Below are 19,951 nucleotides of genomic sequence, written 5' to 3' on the forward strand. Positions count from 1 at the left end.
ATTAAATGTCTTAGACCCTCACACCCATTCAACCATCCTCCAGGATATGATTTAATGTCGTACCAATAAATAACCTGAATCTTTTTGTGCTTCTTCCCTTCCCACAAAGCTTGGTGGAGACATTGGAGGAAGTCCTGCTGTAAGTCATCTTGTCTGAGTTGTTGTTGATTTAGATTTCTCAGTACTAAAATGATGTTGAATGTGTGAGAGTAACGTGTTGCTTTGCGGCCCAACAGATGGGGGCTGGTTTCGGTGCTCCTCCGGCTGCAATGCCAGCTTCCTTCAACGCCCCCATCAGCGGCGGTCTGGACGACCTGTTTGATCTCGGAGGCGGTGGTGGTATGACGATGGGAACCTACATCCCCCCTAAATCAGTGAGTCTTGATAAGCTGGGATGTGACATACGTATGACTCGGCCTATCATAACAACCTCCAACAACGTCATCTCGGACCCAAACCATGTTCTGAACAGCGAATATGAACTGCTACCATCTGATCGGAGACACAGGGTCCCGCGATTCAATAAAGTCAGACTGAAGCATCCTTTGTGCATCAGTCAATCCTCACAGTAAACACAGAGCTAAATCCCTGATCGAATGCACGCTAAAGGGTCATTGAAAATGTTTTCTCTTCAGTGATTGTGATGTTATGTTAAATATTTGTTGTTTGTTTTTCATGTATTGTGTCTTGACATTTGTCTATGTTGATGTTACACATGAAGCTTCTGTGATGCAAGTCAAATTTCAGACTTGATCTGACCAATAAAGTATTATCGTATCGTATATATATTACAATAATACATGAATGTTGGGTTCCCTAATAAGTGAACTGATCTCTGTCCAGGTTTGGCTGCCAGCCATGAAGGCCAAAGGTCTGGAGATATCGGGCACTTTTGTCCGCCGCTCTGGGGTCATCCAAATGGAGATGACACTCAATAATAAAGCTATGAGTGTCATGAGTGATTTTGCCATCCAGTTCAACAGAAACAGGTAGGATCGCCGACTAAGAAAGTGCTGATATTCCTGTATAAGTACACCTGTTGTGACTCTGGTTTCCCCTCCTCGCTGCCCTGTAGCTTTGGTCTGGCTCCGGCTGGTCCCCTCCAGATCCTCACTCCCATCAGTCCAAACCAGAGCATTGAGGCCGCGCTGCCGCTCAGCACCGTGGGGCCCGTCATGAAGATGGAGCCGCTCAACAACCTGCAGGTAACCCCTTCAGGATATTCATTTCCCCTGGATTGTATGTGACTGTGCTATTCTTTTAACGCTAGCATTGCATCCCTGCTACTTCTAGTTTTCATTTATGGACTGAATTTTGGAGCATTACGCTCGTCACAATGATGTGAATTGTTAGCAACATAATTGTCAGGGGTCAAGTACAGTTTTGAAGCACTATGTAATGTTTGCCAATTCACCCCTCACACATTTTGTGACTGCATAAATGAAGACTGGGTAAGCAGCCAAAGCAGTTTGTGATGAACTGCCAACAATTAGGTGTTTTCAGGGTTGAGTTTTGCAGTAAAGCATTTAAATCTTAGGGTGAAAATGTGGAATAACACATCATCAAACCTAAATGCATTCAAGCATATGTGCTGTGGGCTACAGGTCAGAGGAGCACATGTTCAATTAATTTACTGTATTGCATATAAAACACAACAATACTTACTATAATATAAAATGCTTATATAGTGGCCCATAATCGGTCAATTCTTACTTTAGAATAATAAAGTCAAATTCCAAAATAACCAGAATACCTTAAAATAGGCAGAATTGAACTTCTTAGACATTTATCTTTTAATTATCCTGAGTACAGAATTAAAACGTCAAAATGCTTCATGGCTGGAATATTCACGGCCCTGGCTGTTCCTCTTTGGGACATGAAGGTGTTTCTTGGTCGATTTGACCATGTGTCTGAAGAGATAAGTGATGTATCCTCACTGTTATTCAGCTTTACTGTGGAATCCCCCTGTTGCGAATAAAACCGAATTAAAACATGAAACAACCTCAGGAGCGGTTATGATAAGTTGTAAATAAAGAGAAGGGGCAGAGGATGGCTTGTTTTTGATCAGGGTGTTTCTTTTAATTGGGTACAGCTGAGGAAGCGGGGGGGGGGGGGGTGTGTGTGCAGCTGGAAAGAGGAGATAAGAGTGTTGAGCCGGCTGATAGAGGGGGCGGGGGGGGGGGGGGGGAGTCATTAGTGCACACGGCCCCTTTGTTTCCTTCGGCCTCAGGAGCCCTGCTAACCTTTCTGCTGCCTCCAGACCGGCTTTGATGTTTCTATCGGCTGCTCCAACAGACCTTTCATTCTCAGACTTTTTATTGTGTTGATGAAAGATATTAATGTCACAGAATATTATTTTGAGGGTCTGTTGTTTACTAGGAATGTCACAATACCAGAAATGTTGTTGTCAACACCAATACCAGTGAAATTCCACGATTCTCTATTCAAAATTCAATATTGATTCAACTAGCTAAAAAAATATATATCTGTGATCTTGCAGCTACTGTAGAAAAACACGTAGTCTCACATTTTCTGAATTTTGACATCTTATTGGTACGGAAGGATTAGTCTATCCCTAGCTTGTGTTGGCCTGCTGAGGTGTGGTAGTAAAACGTTCTATGTAATTGATCAATAAATCCACCACTGTCACTTGAGGGGCTAAATCAGACCTCTTGCAGTAGAAACTAGAAGACATTGTTACAGCTGTGTCTTTATAATGTATGACTTTTTCCTGCGTTAGGTGCCACACTAATTCATCTTATAAAGTATGTCAGCTAACCTCCTCATAATTATACTTTTTATAGCAGAGCTCTTTTAGTTTACAAACACACAGAGAAGCTTTATATCGTCTGTGTATCATTTGCCGTTTACTGGCAGTCCTGCATTGCACCCAGGAACAAGACGCTCTAATAAATGATTCATAAAAAGTCATTATTTTGCTCTCCTCTGGCTGAACTCTCTGTCCTTCTGTCAGCACTTGTCCGTTGAGCAGCCGATCGATATCACACCAAACCCCAGTTGTTCTCGTGTTTCAGTGTCTTGTTCTTCTGCCACCAGGGCCCACAGACTGTTACGGTTCCTCTCTGAGGAGCTGACAACTTACTTTCTTTTTTTAGATATAGACTTCTGTTATGTGCTATCTTATCTTATCAGTTGTTTTGTCTTTTTTTCTTTTTAGTATTTTATTTTTAATCACTGTCTGTCTGCTATTCTTATCTCGTCTATTTTTATTCATATCCGATAAAAATAACCGTATCCTAAAGGCTTTTTGTGGAAGTTGTTATCTTTATATATCTAGCTTGTAAGTTAAGTTGATATTAATGGCATATAAAGACTGTGAGACACAATATGACAGGAGGGAGGTTATGAACATTGAGGATACATTATTGCCTGTCTGTGATTGTGTTTGTGAGAGAGCATTACACCCAGAGGATGGTTGCCCTCTTGTTCAGTAAACAGCACGCAGTCCCCAGCATTGCCAATCCTTGAAGGGCACTTGTAAAGTAATTACCCGTGTTCTGCTTCTTGTTTCTCCTCCCGTCGTCCTCCCCCCCCCCCCCTGGACCCTCGCAGGTGGCTGTGAAGAACAACATTGACGTATTCTACTTCAGCTGCCAGTACCCCATCAGCATGCTGTTCCTGGAGGACGGGAAGATGGGTGAGTGTGTCCCCGATAAACCTCTTCACTCTAACCAGTTGACGTCACCAACACACTCATCAGCCTTGTTGTTGAGGCTGTACTGACGATGTGTAGCAGTGTGTGACGTAGGTGACGTAGGTGCGTGCGTGTGACGTAGGCGCGTGCGTGTGACGTAGGTGCGTGTGACGTAGGTGCGTGTGTGTGTGCGCGCGCCTGCACTCGTTCACCTTGTGTGCTGCACCGTCGCTCCTACATTGTTCACCCGTGCCAATAGTTCCCTTTTGATGTGTTTTGATTTAATCTGTTGAAACACGATGCCCTTTCTCCCGGTGGAGCCTCAAAAGCGCAGCTGGGAACCTTTTTGTTTAATGTGGAATCAAACAATTTTCTAGGGCTTTGACAAATTTACATTAGAAGCTTCTTCACCTTTAAAAACAAACAAACAATCGTCTATTTGGATGAAGAGATTCATCGGATTAGTGTAGTTATATAAACGTAATTTAGATTTCTGCTTGACTGCCACATTATTACAGGAGCAGGAGAGTTTTCAGTAAAAATGTTGATTTTGAAAAGATTAAGGCCAACAAATATGGATTGAAGTGGAATATTGTGTTTGATAAAATCATGATATGAATGATGGAAATGATAATATCTGTCGTTATTCAATACATTTTGACTTTTGGGCTTAACAACGCTCTTGAGTGTTTGGAAATGTTTGGATTACACAACTCAGAAACTAATCATACAAATGAAACGATAATATAAGTGTATCCTAATCTTTATCCGCAACTGTGCATAAATATCGGGTTTAAACCGTATAAATAGACGGCAATACAATACAGAGCATCAAACTGTTTTTATTTTAATTCTGATACGGTGTGCGTTTCAGTCTGTCTAACAGTGATTGTGTCTCTTGTCCGCAGAGCGACAGGTGTTCCTCGCCACATGGAAAGACATTCCTAATGAGAACGAGTCCCAGTTTCAGATCAAAGACTGCCATCTCAACTCAGGTGAGACGGGAGGAAAGGGAACAGAGAGTTACTCCTGAATTCACTACACAGTGCAGCCATATCCTGCTGCTGAATGTGAGGAGCAGGAGCAAATTCAGATACACGCTAATGAAGCAAAACACCTTTAATGAGAACTCATCAGCTGCAGTCCCTACCATACCTATTTACGTGTGATAATTCAGTTTTAGACAAGCGTGAGAACAGCTGAACTGGAGGAGAATTCCTAATGACAGCTTAATGGAGATTTCCCCTCACAGATTACATTTATTTTTCATGAACAAAGAGAGAGACTTTAACATCCTTCTGGGAAGCAGTGGCTAGACGGAGGCTGAGGAGGAAACTTAGTTCTGAATTACTTTCTTAGACTAAGTCTTTGTCTGGAGTGATGTTTCAATGGATGACATAATACAAATAAATCCTTCATTCTCTGGAACATTTAATCTAATACTAAAAATGGAAAGTGTAACTGCAGGGAAACATTTAACAATTTGACTCTTCTTAAAGTGGACTTATCATGCTATATTTGAATAATATAGTGTAGGACCATACCTATATAAGGCATATTTATACTTTTTTTTTTTCAAAATACCAAACAGATCATGCATTTTAGCCATGCCTCTGTTTTTGCAAGGGCAGATTCTGTGAGAACAGCACCATCTACAGGCCTGGCATATGTACTACAGCGTCTCCAGCGCTTTCGAACGGCAATGGTCGTGGCTGTCTCCTCCTGATTGGTGGAGTTGGCCCAATAGCCGTAGCGCCACTGTCCTGTGTTCAAATCTGGATTAGTTTTTATCAGATCCGTTGCAGCCCCTTTTTTAGAGATTTGGGTATGGAGGAAAATAGAGAGGGTTGTGTTTTCTGACACTTGGAGAGTTCCCTGGAACACCGGGGACACATATTCATGTATAAAAGACGTACAAAAGTGCATTTTGCATGATAGGTCCCCTTTAATGTTTGATTATTATGTTCCTACAACAGATGCAGCCTCCAACAAACTGCAAGGTAGCAACATCTTCACCATAGCTAAGCGTACCGTGGAGGGACAGGACATGCTGTATCAGTCGATGAAGCTCACCAACGGCATCTGGGTGCTGGCTGAGCTGAGGGTGCAGGCGGGAAACCCAAACTACACAGTGAGTACTCCAGTGTTAGCTGAAGCATGAGTTCCAGTCAATCACTGCTGTGCTGCTGGGTTTAGGAACAACAGAGGTAGCTGGTGAGAAAAATAAGGGTTTGATTAAGGGTCCTACAGTTGGTTTTTCCCTCATACTGTCATACATTTCAATATTAAGGGTTGAATTTGTTCAACTAGAACTTTGTTTTCACCTGTCTCGGTGTAAAATGCCCATATTGCTCAGGACTGATATGTTACACTCTGTTGGCATTCTTTAGTTTTTTCCCGTTAAATGCCAGAAAATGTTGTTTGCATAACAGATTGTAAAGACATATTTTTAATTCATGATGCTGGGCTATATAAGTAAAATTCGATTGTACATTTATCATCATAAAAGCTGACTGGAACTAGGGAGATTGGAAAGAGTAGAAGCAACAATGACAAGTGAAGTTCATTTGTTGATAAGTACCACTGTGACTCTGTTTGCAGTTCAAATGTACTACTTTATAAATATGTTTTTCTTAGGCTGATTTTATGCACTCTACAAACCATACTTTTATTTGTTATTGTCTTGTTTTGAAATAGGTTTTGTAGCTTGTTGATTTTAACACAGCATTAACTAAATCTCTACCATCATTTTATATAATTTCAGTGTTACAGGAGACACAATTATAATACAAAAAATAGTTAAATTAAATTGAAATACGTTTTATTCAAAAGAGGTTCTTATCTATGCTTGAAATCTATTCCGGCAGTACCTGTCCACTGTGCACAGACTGATGCTATCTCTAACATAGCACTTACCCAAACTTTGATATCTGGAGCCTCAGCTACTTCTGGAGTCACGGCAACCATAACAACTGAAAACAACAGAGATCTGTCCCGTAATAAATCAAAGGAGTTACTGAACAGAACCAGATCATACATACAGTGTCGGAAAGTTCCCGCTTCTATTGTGAACTTCTGCACAGAACTTCAGTCCGACGTGTTGAATTATGTCATTATGATGACAAAATACTGTCATCACTGCACGTCAGGTCAGAAAGAAAATGACACAGCAGAGACGTGACAGGGATTGATGTGCAGTAATGACTCATAGGGGGAGGTTGTGTGTGTGTGTGTGTGTGTGTGTGTGTGTGTTTTCTCCATTGTGTTGCTTTGTCAGCATGCCACACTCTCCACTCTTGATGGATTGTGTTTGCCTTCGAAATTGTGCAAGACTGGTCCAGAAGGATGACATTGGGTGACCGCCCCCCCTCCCAGCTCATCACTCAGTCTGCTCCCACTTCATGTTTTTATTCATAAGGTGGCATAAACTGTCTTTTTGTTCTCGCCGTTCTAGACCAGTCAATCTGTAAGTCACGCTGTTCCCGCTCATTAAATCTTCAGGATTCAACATAAGAGCCTTTGAAATATACGACTTGAGGAGTATTAATTAGTTATAAAGAATAATATACATTTACTTAAAGGTCACCTATTGTGCAAAATCCACGTTTTCATGTCTTTTATACATAAACATCTCTCTGAAGAACCAGCACCTTACCGTGGTGGAGAGGTTTGTGTGCCCTGATGAACCTGGGGGCTGTGTTGTCTGGAACCTTGTGTTCCTGGTAGGGTCTCCCATGGCAAATTGGTCTCAGGCAAGGGGCCAGACTAAGATTGGTTCAAAGACCTCATGAAAGAAGACACAGGAAGTGAGGATACCTGGCCCGGAGGAAGCCCGGGGTCCCCTTCTGGAGCCACGGAGCCCGGCCGGGCACAGCCCTGAAAAGGCAACGTGGGCAACACCTCCGCTTCTCCGTCCCGCGGGCCCACCACCTAGGGGAAACGGCGATGGGGTCGGGTGCGCTGCCAGAAGGGTGGCAGTGAAAGCAGAGGGTCTCGACGGACCAGACCCGGGCGACAGAAGCTGGCTTTCGGGACGTGGAACGTCACCTCTCTGGGGGGGAAGGAGCCGGAGCTTGTGCGGGAGGTGGAGCGTTACCAGTTGGATCTGGTTGGGCTCTGGAACCTTACTTCTGGATAGGGGTTGGACTCTATTCTTCTCAGGAGTTGCCCAAGGTGTGAGGCGCCGGGCGGGTGTGGGGATACTCACAAGCCCCCGGTTGGGTGCTTCTTTGTTGGAGTTTACCCCAGTGGACGAGAGGGCCCTACGCCTGCGGGTTATGGGGGGGAAAACTCTGACTGTTGTGTGTGCTTATGCACCAAACAGCAGTTCAGAGTATTCGGCCTTCTTGGAGACCCTGGAAAGAGAACTCTTTAATCTTGCTGGGATACTTCAACGTAGGGCTGCTCGATTATGGCAAAAATCATAATCTCGATTATTTGGGTCAATAATTGATATCACGATTATTATAAACGATTATTATTTACTTTGAAAACATCAATTTATTGGAGACATTTTTTTTTAACAGTATGTTTTTAACAGTTGATTACCCTGAACTTAAAGTATAATTAAACTGAAAAACCAATACAACATTTTTTTTATTAAAAAAGTAATAATAATAAAGAAAATAATGGTTTTATTTCGATTACGTTGTTTTCGTAATCGTTGCAAGCCATAATCGTAATTGCGATTTAAAATATGATTAATTGAGCAGCCCTACTTCAACGCACATGTGGGCAATGATGGAGACACTTGGAGACACTTGATTGTGAGGAACGGTCCTCCTGATCTGAACCGGAGTGGTGGTTTGTTACTGGACTTCTGTGCTAGTCATGGATTGGCCATAACAAACACCATGTTCGAACATAAGGATGCTCATAAGTGTAGATGGTACCAGAGCACCCTAGGCAGAAGGTCCATGATCGATTTCGTTATCGTATCATCGGACCTGAGGCCGTATGTTTTGGACACTCGGGTAAAGAGAGGGGCGGAGTTGTCAACTGATCACCATCTGGTGGTGAGTTGGGTCGAGTGGCGGGGGAAGCCTCTGGACAGACCTGGTAAGCCCAAACGTGTAGTGCGGGTGAACTGGGAACGTCTGGAGGAGGCCCAAGTTCAGGAGGCCTTCAACTCATACCTCCGGCTGAGCTTTTCGGGCATCCCTGTGTAGGCTGGGGACATTGAACCAGAGTGGGCGGTGTTCAAAGCCTCTATTGCCGAAGCCGTGGCAGGGAGCTCTGGTCTCAAGGTCTTAGTTGCCTCAAGGGGCGGTAACCCTCGAACCTCCTGGTGGACACCGGTGGTCAGGGAAGCCGTCCGACTGAAGAAGGAGGCCTTCAGGGATATGTTATCCCGGGGGAGTCCCGAGCAGTTGCAAGGTACCGACAGGCCCGAAGGGCAGCAGACTCAGCCGTGGCCGAGGCAAAGGAGCGGGTGTGGGAGAAGTTCGGAGAAGCCATGGAAAAGGACTTTCGGGCGGCACCAAAGTTGTTCTGGAAAACTGTCCGACACTTCAGGAGGGGGAAGCAGGGAAGCATCCAAGCTGTGTACAGTAAGGATGGGACGCTGTTGACCTCAACTGATGGAGTGTTAGGGCGTTGGAAGGAACACTTTGTGGAACTCCTGAACCCGACAACTCCGCCCTCTATGGTAGAGGCAGAGTTGGAGTATGAGGGGGGATCAACACCAATCTCCCGGGGGGAGGTCACTGAGATAGTCAAACAACTCCACAGTGGCAAAGCCCCGGGGGTGGATGAGATCCGCCCAGAAATGCTGAAGGCTCTGGGTGTTGAGGGACTGTCATGGTTGACACGTCTCATCAACGTTGCGTTGAAGTCGGAAACAGTACTGAAGGAGTGGCAGACCGGGTGGTGGTTCCCCTTTTCAAAAAGGGGGATCAGAGGGTGTGTGCCAATTATAGAGGCATCACACTACTCAGCCTCCCCGGGAAAGTGAGGGTTGGCCTCCGCCAGGACTGCGCTTTGTCACCAATCCTGTTTGTAATATTCATGGATAGGATTTTGAGGCGTAGTCGTGGGGGAAGGGGTCTGCAGTTCGGTGGACTAAGGTTTGCACCACTGCTTTTTGCAGATGATGTGGTTCTAATGGCTTCATCGGTCTGCGACCTTCAGCACTCACTGGATCGGTTCGCAACCGAGTGTGAAGCGGCTGGGATGAGGATCAGCACCTCCAAATCTGAGGCCATGGTTCTCAGCAGGAAACCGATGGACTGTCCACTCCAAGTAGGGAATGAGTCCTTACCCCAAGTGAAGGAGTTCAAGTATCTCGGGGTCTTGTTCTCGAGTGAGGGAACAATGGAGCGTGAGATGGGCCGGAGAATCGGAGCAGCGAGAGCGGTACTGCAGTCGCTTTACCGCACCGTTGTGACGAAAAGAGAGTTGAGCCAGAAGGCAAAGCTACCGGGCCATTTTCGTTCTTACCCTCACCTATGGTCATGAAGGATGGGTCATGACCGAAAGAACGAGATCGCGGATACAAGCGGCTGAGATGGGTTTTCTCCGCAGGGTGGCTGGCGTCTCCCTTAGGGATAAGGTGAGAAGTTCAGTCAGCCGGGAGGGACTCGGAGCTGAACCGCTCCTCCTTTGCGTCGAAAGGAGCCAGGTGGTGAGGTGGTTCGGGCACCTAGTAAGGATGCCACCTGGGCGCCTCCCTGGGGAGGTGTTCCAGGCACGTCCAGCTGGGAAGAGACCGAGGGGTAGACCTAGGACCAGGTGGAGGGATTATATCTCTTCGCTGGCCTGGGAGTGCCTTGGAATCCCCCAGTCAGAGCTGGTTGATGTGGCCAGGGAAAGGAAAGTTTGGGGCTCTCTGCTGGAACTGTTACCCTCCGCGACCCGACCACGGATAAGCGGGAGAAGATGGATGGATGGATATACATCAACATGTGTCCCCTCTGTGTAAAGAGATTCTGAAAGTTTCAGGAAAAAAAAGATTCTCTCACTTTTTGTCCTGATCCATTTATATAAAAACCTGTCTGAAAATGAGCTGATCAGATTTTGGCCACTTTATGATGTCACAAAGTTACTTTGGCTTGTGTAACCATTAGCCAATCACCCCCCCCCCCCACACACACACACACACACACACCTTATCACCTGAATCTCCTCCTAGAGCACCATTGTGTTCTTTCTAACCAAATATCTCTCAGAGGGGCGTGGGGAGTGGCTCCTTATTTTCATCTAAAGTAACAGACAGAGAATCAGCACTTTTGAAACAGGGCTGAAACAGAGAGGATTATGGGATGCTGCAATGATCTGTTTGGTGTTTGGAGCCAAACACTTCAGACACATGTTTTGTATATCTGACACCTATGATAGTATAATAGGGGACCTTTTTAAGTGTAAGATTTTCCTTTTTGAATGATTATTTGTTATAAAAAAAATGCAGCTGGAGGCAGTGTGCCTTTTTCATTTTGATGATTTGTTGCTTTTTTATTTCCCTGTGTCCATGTTCATCTTCTACTGTTCCTGTCCTGTACTCCTTTTTGTCTTTTTCACTTCTTTTTAATTAAAATAGTTTATACTCGGGGCTGGTAATGCTCCTCTACTTTTTGTAGGTGGACCATAAATAGTTTATGTAAATGGCGCTGCATGTACAGTGTGTGTTCGCTGCTGCCTCTGTTGGCACGGCACATTAAAGCCGAGCTGCCAAAGCCTTTCGTCGGCAGCTATTTTTAGACCTGAAGAAGTAAAGCTCTGCCTCTGCGTTTTGTATTCTGGGTTTTATTGGACTTCTCAAGACAAGACATCAAAACAAGTATAATTCATTAAAAAGAGTGCACGTTTTATTTTGCTGTTTACCCGTAATGTTCCAATATCTCAAAGCATGACTGGCTTTATCTTTACCGTCGGTAGTATAACTTAATATTGATTCCGGCTGGGTTTTATTAAATGCATTAACAGCCATGTTAATTGACACTATAACCCCACATTGCAATGCAAAATGAAAATGTAGAAGCTCATTGTGGGAAGATTAATTTGCGAACAGTTGTTTGACAGCTCATGGAAGCTCTATTTTGATCCTGCTTTAATGACTACTTCTAAAAAAGTTGTACATTACATTGACATATCTCCACCTTTCAAGTTGATCTGGCAATCTTGTCAAAAAATGTTTTGTTATTTGGATATCCAGCAGTAACGGGGCAGCATTATCATTCATACGGAGTCGTGTTTGCGGTCGCTTGATGGTCTTTACCAACTCCAGAGGGCAATGTCTGTCTCTTCAGCTGCTAAGTGCTTCCCTATGTCCACCAACTAGTCGCTGAGCAGGGTTAGGTTGCTTTCTACCACTGAGAGTGATTTAAAACAGCAAAGTCTGCTAAACAATCTGCTGCAAGTTGCTTTACATTTCCTAAAGCATAGGGAGCTTTAGGGTTTCCTCATTGAAAATCATCAGTAGCTCTGAAATCCCTTTCCACTGACTAAGCCTGGAGCTCATGTATATTTGATAGTTCATGGTGGAGAGAGTTGGGACATCCCTTGTCTTTCTGGCGGGAAGCATGTTGTCCTCATCTGCCATCTCCTGTCCCCATGGCAACAATGTGACCCGTGATGCCGGCTGCTTTTCTCTTTCCACCTCTTAGTCGTACACATAGATGAGGAGGATGGCTGCTAACTACTAATGGGTTTTAATGCGGTTTGATGAAGCACATTTGTTGTGTTTTTAAACTTAAATGTAAAATGTACTTACTATAATATAACAAACACCCTTAGTTAACATGTACAGTTGCCGGAGTTGAAGGATAAACATTTAATGATGGTCATTCATAAGGATCTTAAGACTCAAATCTGACTTAACCCTTAGATGCACGAGTGACTGGACCCTTACACTCTTCAAGTGGGTCAATTTGGTTAAGAAAAATCACTTGTATAATATTTAGTATTATATTTTGGTTCACACTAGAAATATTTTATATTTAATTTTTCACAATTTATAATTTTATAATTTTTTTTTTTACATTTTGAAAAAAAACGTTTTGAACATATTGATGCAAAGATCTCCGCTATTCTGAGACCTTCACAGTATTCCAGTCCCTTTTCAAAAGTCATCTCTTCTCCTCTGTCTACTCATAGCCCACCCCCCATCAATCCATGCCAGTTGATCAAGTTTGATAGTCCTATACCCCCCACCAGGGCCGTCCCTCCCTACAGGTTGATCACGCACTGTGTGGGGCCTCACCTCGCGGAGGGGACCTCAAATGCAGCACACCTATGCGGCGCAATTAGTGTGGCGCGGCACGGTTTCGCCGCTGCGAGGCTCCACTAGGCCCCCCCCCGTTGACGCTCGCGAAACAGAAGGCCTCATCTAACTTTGCATGGGGCCTCAAGTTGGCCAGGGACGGCCCTGCCCCCCACCCTAACCTTCCCTTATATTGTAAAGCGCTTTTGAGTCCTTGAAAAGCCCTATAAAAATATAATGTATTATTATTATTATTATTATTATTATTATTATTATTATTATTATTATTATTATTATTATTATTATTATTATACTGACAGGTATCAGATCTTGCTGTGTAAAATAATCTTCCTGAGAGGTGTCACTTGTGATGTAGTCTGTGTGTCCTGCAGTGAATGTATTCCTGACAGCAACAGGTGATAAGAATCAAAGGTTCCCATAGGATCCCATAGGAAATGCATGCGGGTCATTTTTGACCCACTTATGGAAGCTTGGGGTAGAAATACTAAAACTACAATTTCTTAAAATGTAAATTTGAATGGCATGATATCCAAAACATGTTTTTGAGGAATAGCTGGAATATGAAATGATAAAAATTTTTAATTACAAAGATACTTCAAGAAAACCACCTCACCGGGTCCAAAAAGACCCACGGGTAGACTGTTCAGTTATCAAGGTTGTGTTCAAGGAATGTAAGAAGATGTATCTTTGCCCCTTCTCAGCGCTACACAGCTGCATCATGCCGCTCTGCTCCTCTTTATGACGGTTTTACTAAGACCTCTGCTGTGTTTTCAGGTTCATTGCATTACATGATCAGCGTGTCTCCGTCTCTCACTGGACACTTTTGGGTGGAAAGAATACAGCCATTTTGGTATGAAAGTATTAGAAACATAGACTTTTTATACAAAGAGTTCATTGTTTTGTGATCATAATCATAAGAACATCTTAATCCATACATGAATGTCCTTATGATTACTGTGGCTCCGTGTTCCTCATTGTGTCTGTTTACCTTGCATCCATACCCCTAATATAAAACCAATAATATTGTAGCATCAAGCCGTGAGCTGCACACATGAATGCCGCAGTCTCTCGCTCTCTTAATAGCAGGTTCTACTCGGAGGAGCCTCCGCATTTCCTCACATCTTACCCCATGCTGACAGGAGAGCGGCTGCCTAAATGTTGCCAGTAGCAGCATGCATTCGTAAAGATCCCAGAGCGTGCAGAGGCAGCACTTTAGGAGCCATGCAGTATTTCTGCAGCTCTGTGGTACACAACACACAGTATCGCCTTGTTTTGATCTTTGTTTCCGTTGAGATTACTCCCCAAATGTCTGGTTAATAATTGATCACTGCAGACACTGACAAATGTTGTATTGGATCCCATTTGATAAGAAAAACAGGTAGAATGTAATGGCTCAAGTGGTCATGAGCTAGTGCTGAGGAGGGTTTACTGATTATATCGCTAGGGGTAAAAACTCTGCAGTCAAAGTTTCCTTTTTGCAAAACACATATCGCTCCTATAGGCAAGTCTACGGTGTTGAAGTGTATCTAAGTTTCTTTGGATGAGAGCTTCACCAAAGTGACATGCATGTTATATAATGTAATGGAATTAGGAGGCGTCCTGGTGTTGATCAACATCTCTGGTTTGAGTCCAGCTGGAAGCCTTTCGTTGTGTTTTATTCCTCGTCTCTCCCGTCAGCTCTCCCGTCTTTATGAAGGACGTTCAGCGCCTAAAACCACTGTTTTATCACTCAAGCTGAAATACAAAGTCCTTGGATTGACTTCTTCTCTGTCTGCGATGTTTGTAGTCGTCACTCAAAACCAGTTGTCGAGGTTCTGTTCTATCCATAACATATTTTCCACTGGAACAGATGTGATTCTCGGACATGACAGTGATGAAAGCTGAAAGAAACACACTGAGGAAGAAGCTGATTCGCTCCCTGCGTGTCTGTGTGTGTGTGTCTGTGTGTGTTTCTGTCAAAGCAAGACAAATGCTGCTTGTTTTCTTCATCTTCCCCACATCAGACATGTGGGTTAGTGAGGGCTTCACACCAGAAGGCACAGCTGCAGCAATTCATTAGTGAAGCAATTTGCAATCTTCCAAACTACTTTCCTTTCTATTTATTAATGAATGTAATATCGATCCTTTATTATTCCAAAGCTCCAGCTGTCTGGTGTTCCTCGGTCTGAGTAAATCATGTCTCTGCAGTGTGTCTGCTGATGGGGAAACACTCAGTGAGCCTCAACCTGCTCCCAGCTGAGACTCACATCAAAGAGTGGAGGGGCTGCCTCTGTTTCCTCCACTGTGTCTATGGCTCTATGTTTCTGTCAGCATGTCGAGACCAAATGAAATTCTGAAATATAATGAAATGTGTCTCCTGTGAAAATGACAAGGACACTTCTGCTTATTATCTTTTCTTATACCTATGAATAAATATGAACAATGCTTATGACTGGAAGCGCCAGAATTGCCATCATTTTTTTATTCCACCTAAAAGATCGAGAAACTCCAAAGAAAATGGCGTTTTTCTTTTTTTTGTCTTCTTGCAAGTCGGGCTATTTTGATTAAATACTTAGACCACAAATAAGGGTTACAGTTCAGCAGGCTATCACATGACTACATGCTTACACTAACTACATTAATATTTCTCCTAGTTTTGTAATACGTCAGTCAGTAAAACAACTACTAAGTTTCCACATCAACATGTATCAGAAATAGTAATGTCTATATATGACCTTATTAGGTGTAGTTTGTTCGCTGTCATTTCTACCATGCTGCTGTAGCGAGAACATTTCCCCAATTTTATCCGTCAATCTTATCTTAAAGGTTCATGTGACATGTTGCTGATGGTGACTTGTGAACTGTATTTCTCACAGGAAACGGTTATCTGTTGTGTGTCGTCTTTAGAAACCTTGTTTTTTTTTTAACAGAAAACTCATTCTGATCTCTTCTCTTCACAGATCTCTCTGAAGTGCAGAGCTCCGGAGGTTTCTCAGTGTGTTTTCCAGAACTACGAGACAGTGCTGAAGAACTGAAGCCCCCCCCCCCCCCCCCCCCCCACAGCTGACCCGCGGACCATGTTACAACCTCTCGCAGTGCAGGAGCCACTTCCTGCTGTGTTGGCAAATTCTTCTGGTTAATCATTTTCTCTCTGTCCCGGTTCCACCCGTCAACCGGTTGTTTTTCTTTCCTCAGCCTGCAGAACAAAACCCTTCTTCCCTGTCTGGCTGGACTCATCATGTCCCTCTCTTGAGTGTGTTTGCTATAAAATAGTTTCAGGACATTTTCTCTCAATACATTTTCTTTCACTTCGTGCTGGTCCTGCACTCAGTGATGACCCGTCTTCTTTTGGGGCTGCATTCCTGTGAGAGTTTTCTCTGCATAAATAATGATCTAGCCCCACTTCTCTGCAAATTGGAGACTATTTATAGCGTCTGCGATCACCCGTTGAAATATCTCTGTCGGCATATTTATTTAAGAATTAAATTGCCGCAGTAAAAAGGCTTTAACTCGTTACCCCTGCCTCTGTGTGAAGTGGCTGTCTAGGCCTTAGAAGAGACTCATAGATACTTCCAGACTACATTATAGTTTTGTTGTCTTTGTCAATAATTTGGTTTTCTTTAGTGTTTAGCAGTGGGTTTGGATCGTCTGCTGTCTGAGAGCAGAATATGTGCATGGACGCTGTTCATCGGTGGGCTTTTCTTTAATTTCTCCCATCAATATCTGGACATTTGATAGACTAGCAGCAGTCGTCCACTGTTTGCTCTCTCACTTAGTCATTCCATGGTTTGATTTGTGTTTTGTAGTCTTGTTAGTGTTCATGTGGCAAACTGGGAGAGGGTGTTTGTATTTGCTGCCCCCCACCCCCCCCCCCCCCCCCCCCCCCCCCCCCCCTGCGTCAGACAAACACTCTCTGCCACTTGGCTCTCTCAGCCCTCTCATCGCAGCCTCTCCAGTACTCTGGCCACCTGAGATGAAGGTTCAGGTGAGAAAACTCTAAGCGTATGATGCCATGGTTTGTAACACTTGTGAGTAATAAGTGTGAGTGTAGGTAGCACACTGCGTACATCCAGTGTCCCTTGTTCTACCTGCAGACTCGACCCGGTTCATTGTTCCCCCCCTTCTATCCGAGTCATTACATCCAGGTCCTTTTTATCGACTCTGCAGGATGTACGCCTTGTAAAGATCGCCACAGAGGTGACCGCGTACTCCACGTGTGTGTCTGTGTGTGGTGACGGCTGATTCCTATGAAATGCTGTAAAAAAAAGAAAAAAAAGATCGAATCAAATGTATAATCAGAGGTTTTTGATTGACATGATTTTGTTCATTGTGTGTACATCAAAAGAAATATTAAAAGCCTTGATAAATTCACTTAAGAGTTCAGTGTCTGACTTTATGAATGAATACAATGCAGTGCTTAGAATAAAGAAATAAAGCTGATAACATCTCTATTCACAAAGATGATGAAACGGAACCAGTGCGTTTAGTGCCAGATGTCAGAAAGAAAATCACACGATAATTAAGTTGAACAAAACATGTAGAGATTGGTAAGATATTGTTTTGAACATAACTACTGATTGATTATAAATGTCTCTCACCACTCCCAGTGTCACATGAGGCCAAATGTTATGTCAGTTTATTTGCTGGGTAAACATGACTTCCCCCAAAGCCCCGGGAAGTGTTTTCACAGTCCGTACTTTAGAGTCACCGATGACCTTTTGAGTCGCTCACGTCTCCTCTCGTGTTCTCAGCTCCACTCTACAGACCTGCAGCCCTCACAGCTTCAGTTCAACCTTCAGCTCGAAGGTAAGTCTGATGTGTATCCACAGCCTGCCGCACCTTAAAGGTGGAGCAGCTCCTCTGAAGGGGTGACAGGGTTTTTAATGTCCGAAATACTTGAGAAAGCTTAACCAGGATTTCAACTGCATCGCCTGCTCTGAGCACAAAGCTCCCGTCTCCGATCTGTTCCTCTGTGGATAATAAAGGTCAGCTCGTTTTGAAAGATGCACCCTCACCGCCCAGAGAGCAGTCGGCGCTGTTTCCAACAGGGGGCGACACTGCAATGCATTTCCAAAGAAGGCTCAGACCTTATTATTAAAAAAAAAAAGATTGACTTAAATACTCGTAAAAGTTAATACCCAGAAAGTGATATGATAATTATATTTTCCTAATTGTTTTGTATTTCTTTACAACACAACTGCTAAATACTTTGGTTTTTATTATGTAGCGTAAAAGGAGTCAAATCTGAGGAATCAACAGTAAAAGTAGGCTATTCAATAAACAGCCTCTCAGTTTTATATTCAATGATTTGATTAATACGTTTTACAGGTGTTTTTTGATCCTGCAGCAAGGCACTTGAAACATAACGTAATAAACAATGACATGTTGTTATTGTGAAACACTTGTTTTCCATGCAGCTCTAATGCAAACAGGCCTTCTTGAGACTGCTTTTAAAACGTTTTTCATTTTTGGCCCTCGAGTTTTAAGGCAGCCTTTGCAAAAGGGTTTATACATTTACCAAAAGGCTGTATTAATAGTCGATGAGTCATTTGCTAATCCTGTTGATTTTGTGAAGCATTTGGCTGGTGTTTATCCTCCTGCAGCAGGGCTCTTGATTTCTGTTGGACAGATCTTTAATTCATCAGGAAGGAGAGTCCATTGAAGAGGATTGCAATCACTCAATCAGGTCAATCTGTTTACATTTGTCTTACTCCTTTTAGACTTGATTCATTATAGCAACAAGGGATTCAAGGATGTTACATTCAAACAGAAACAATCAACACCAGGTCTATAAATACCTGCCCTTGTGTCTGATTTGTGTCTTAATTTAGTCAAAAATATGTATAATATAATATCATTGGAAATAATGAAGCCGTAACCATTTTGTTTTGACACAAAGCCCACGGACATGGCTTCATTCAAACAATGTTATGTTTACGCCTTTTCCTCAAAATCTAAATGTTTTATGAGCACAGAGAAACTTAAATCTTCCAGTTGGTTCATTTGAAATTCACCTTCCCAGATCTGCGCATAAATTATTCTGCACAGTGAAGCTAAAACACCCGCAAGAAGGAACAAAACACGCCTTTAATGGAGAGGGGCTTTAAGGTCCTTAGAGGCATAATGAGTCTGTAGCTTTGGAGCCCCTGCAGGGCAAATGCCTATACCTGCCTTATTGAATATCCAGCCTTGAGAAGCACCAAACTGGACTACCACCTCTCAATAAACGGTGCTTTAATGAAGTGCTGCATTCAAAAACCTTCAGCAGAGGTTACAAGCTCATCTCCCGATATTCTCAGGGCCCATAAACGGCGTAATGTTTATTCCCCCGACTTGCTATTGTGATTTGTGCCCGTGATGTGCTCGCTGTCACCCCGCAGTGATTGATGGGACACACCGACCCTGGCCTGCCCAAAGACCCTGTCCAATAATAAGTCGAGCGCCTCAAGAGAAATGATGTCCAGTCTCACGCCGCTCCTGCATGACCCTCACATGATGTATGGAGTTTGGCCTTTTCCTGTACCATTTATTTTTGACGTATTGGAGCTCAAGGCTCTCACACGCCTTGCGCACGACATAATCCTATTGGATGAGCGGTGCAGGGATATAGCGAGTGATGAGAGGGGGAGAGAAAGATAGAGCAGTCTTCACCAGCGCATGTCTCTCCAACAGCAGACACACTCTCTCACACACACACACACACACGCACAGTGCTCGTTAATAGGCTCCAGATGCCTTTACAGAAAACGCACGTCTGCAGGCTGTGTGGACTGCATATTTTCTTTTGAATCACGCAGATGTGAATCTATCATTCTGTCATCGACAAAACAAGAAGATTATGGGGTTTGTGTGCAATTTCCGAGCACGTGGGATTGGGAAGCTGATTTAAAAGGCTGGCGGCTGTGTGATGGAGGAGCGCGGCGGTGCTGCATCGGAGGAAATGAGTAAGAGGTGCAGAGGAGATAATCAATGAAGACACTGAGGGCTCCTGTGCGTCTGGACAAGGTCACAGTCTAGCCTGGGTGAGATTATGTCCATTCGGGGACAACAACAACGGACTTTTTTCGCTTCCTCTCGGGGGAGGAGGTCGTCTGGAGATG

General features: G+C 43.6%; 1 protein-coding gene across 4 annotated transcripts in view; it reads left to right on the forward strand.

Annotated features, from left to right (window-relative positions):
- Positions 1-16,185, forward strand: part of ap1b1 (adaptor related protein complex 1 subunit beta 1) — a 32,754-nt gene extending 16,569 nt beyond the window's left edge. For all 4 annotated transcript variants that reach the window (XM_034148499.1, XM_034148498.1, XM_034148500.1 and 1 more), the window contains exons 15-22: positions 110-139; positions 237-374; positions 844-989; positions 1,076-1,205; positions 3,574-3,658; positions 4,564-4,650; positions 5,632-5,786; positions 15,812-16,185. In XM_034148499.1, coding sequence (XP_034004390.1) covers positions 110-139; positions 237-374; positions 844-989; positions 1,076-1,205; positions 3,574-3,658; positions 4,564-4,650; positions 5,632-5,786; positions 15,812-15,886 — 846 coding nt within the window. In that variant the 3' untranslated portion in view covers positions 15,887-16,185. The remainder of the gene's footprint in view (positions 1-109; positions 140-236; positions 375-843; positions 990-1,075; positions 1,206-3,573; positions 3,659-4,563; positions 4,651-5,631; positions 5,787-15,811) is intronic.
- The last annotated feature ends 3,766 nt before the right edge of the window (positions 16,186-19,951 follow it).

Source organism: Trematomus bernacchii, unplaced genomic scaffold (genome assembly GCF_902827165.1).
Source record: "Trematomus bernacchii unplaced genomic scaffold, fTreBer1.1, whole genome shotgun sequence".
Lineage (NCBI taxonomy): Eukaryota > Metazoa > Chordata > Actinopteri > Perciformes > Nototheniidae > Trematomus > Trematomus bernacchii.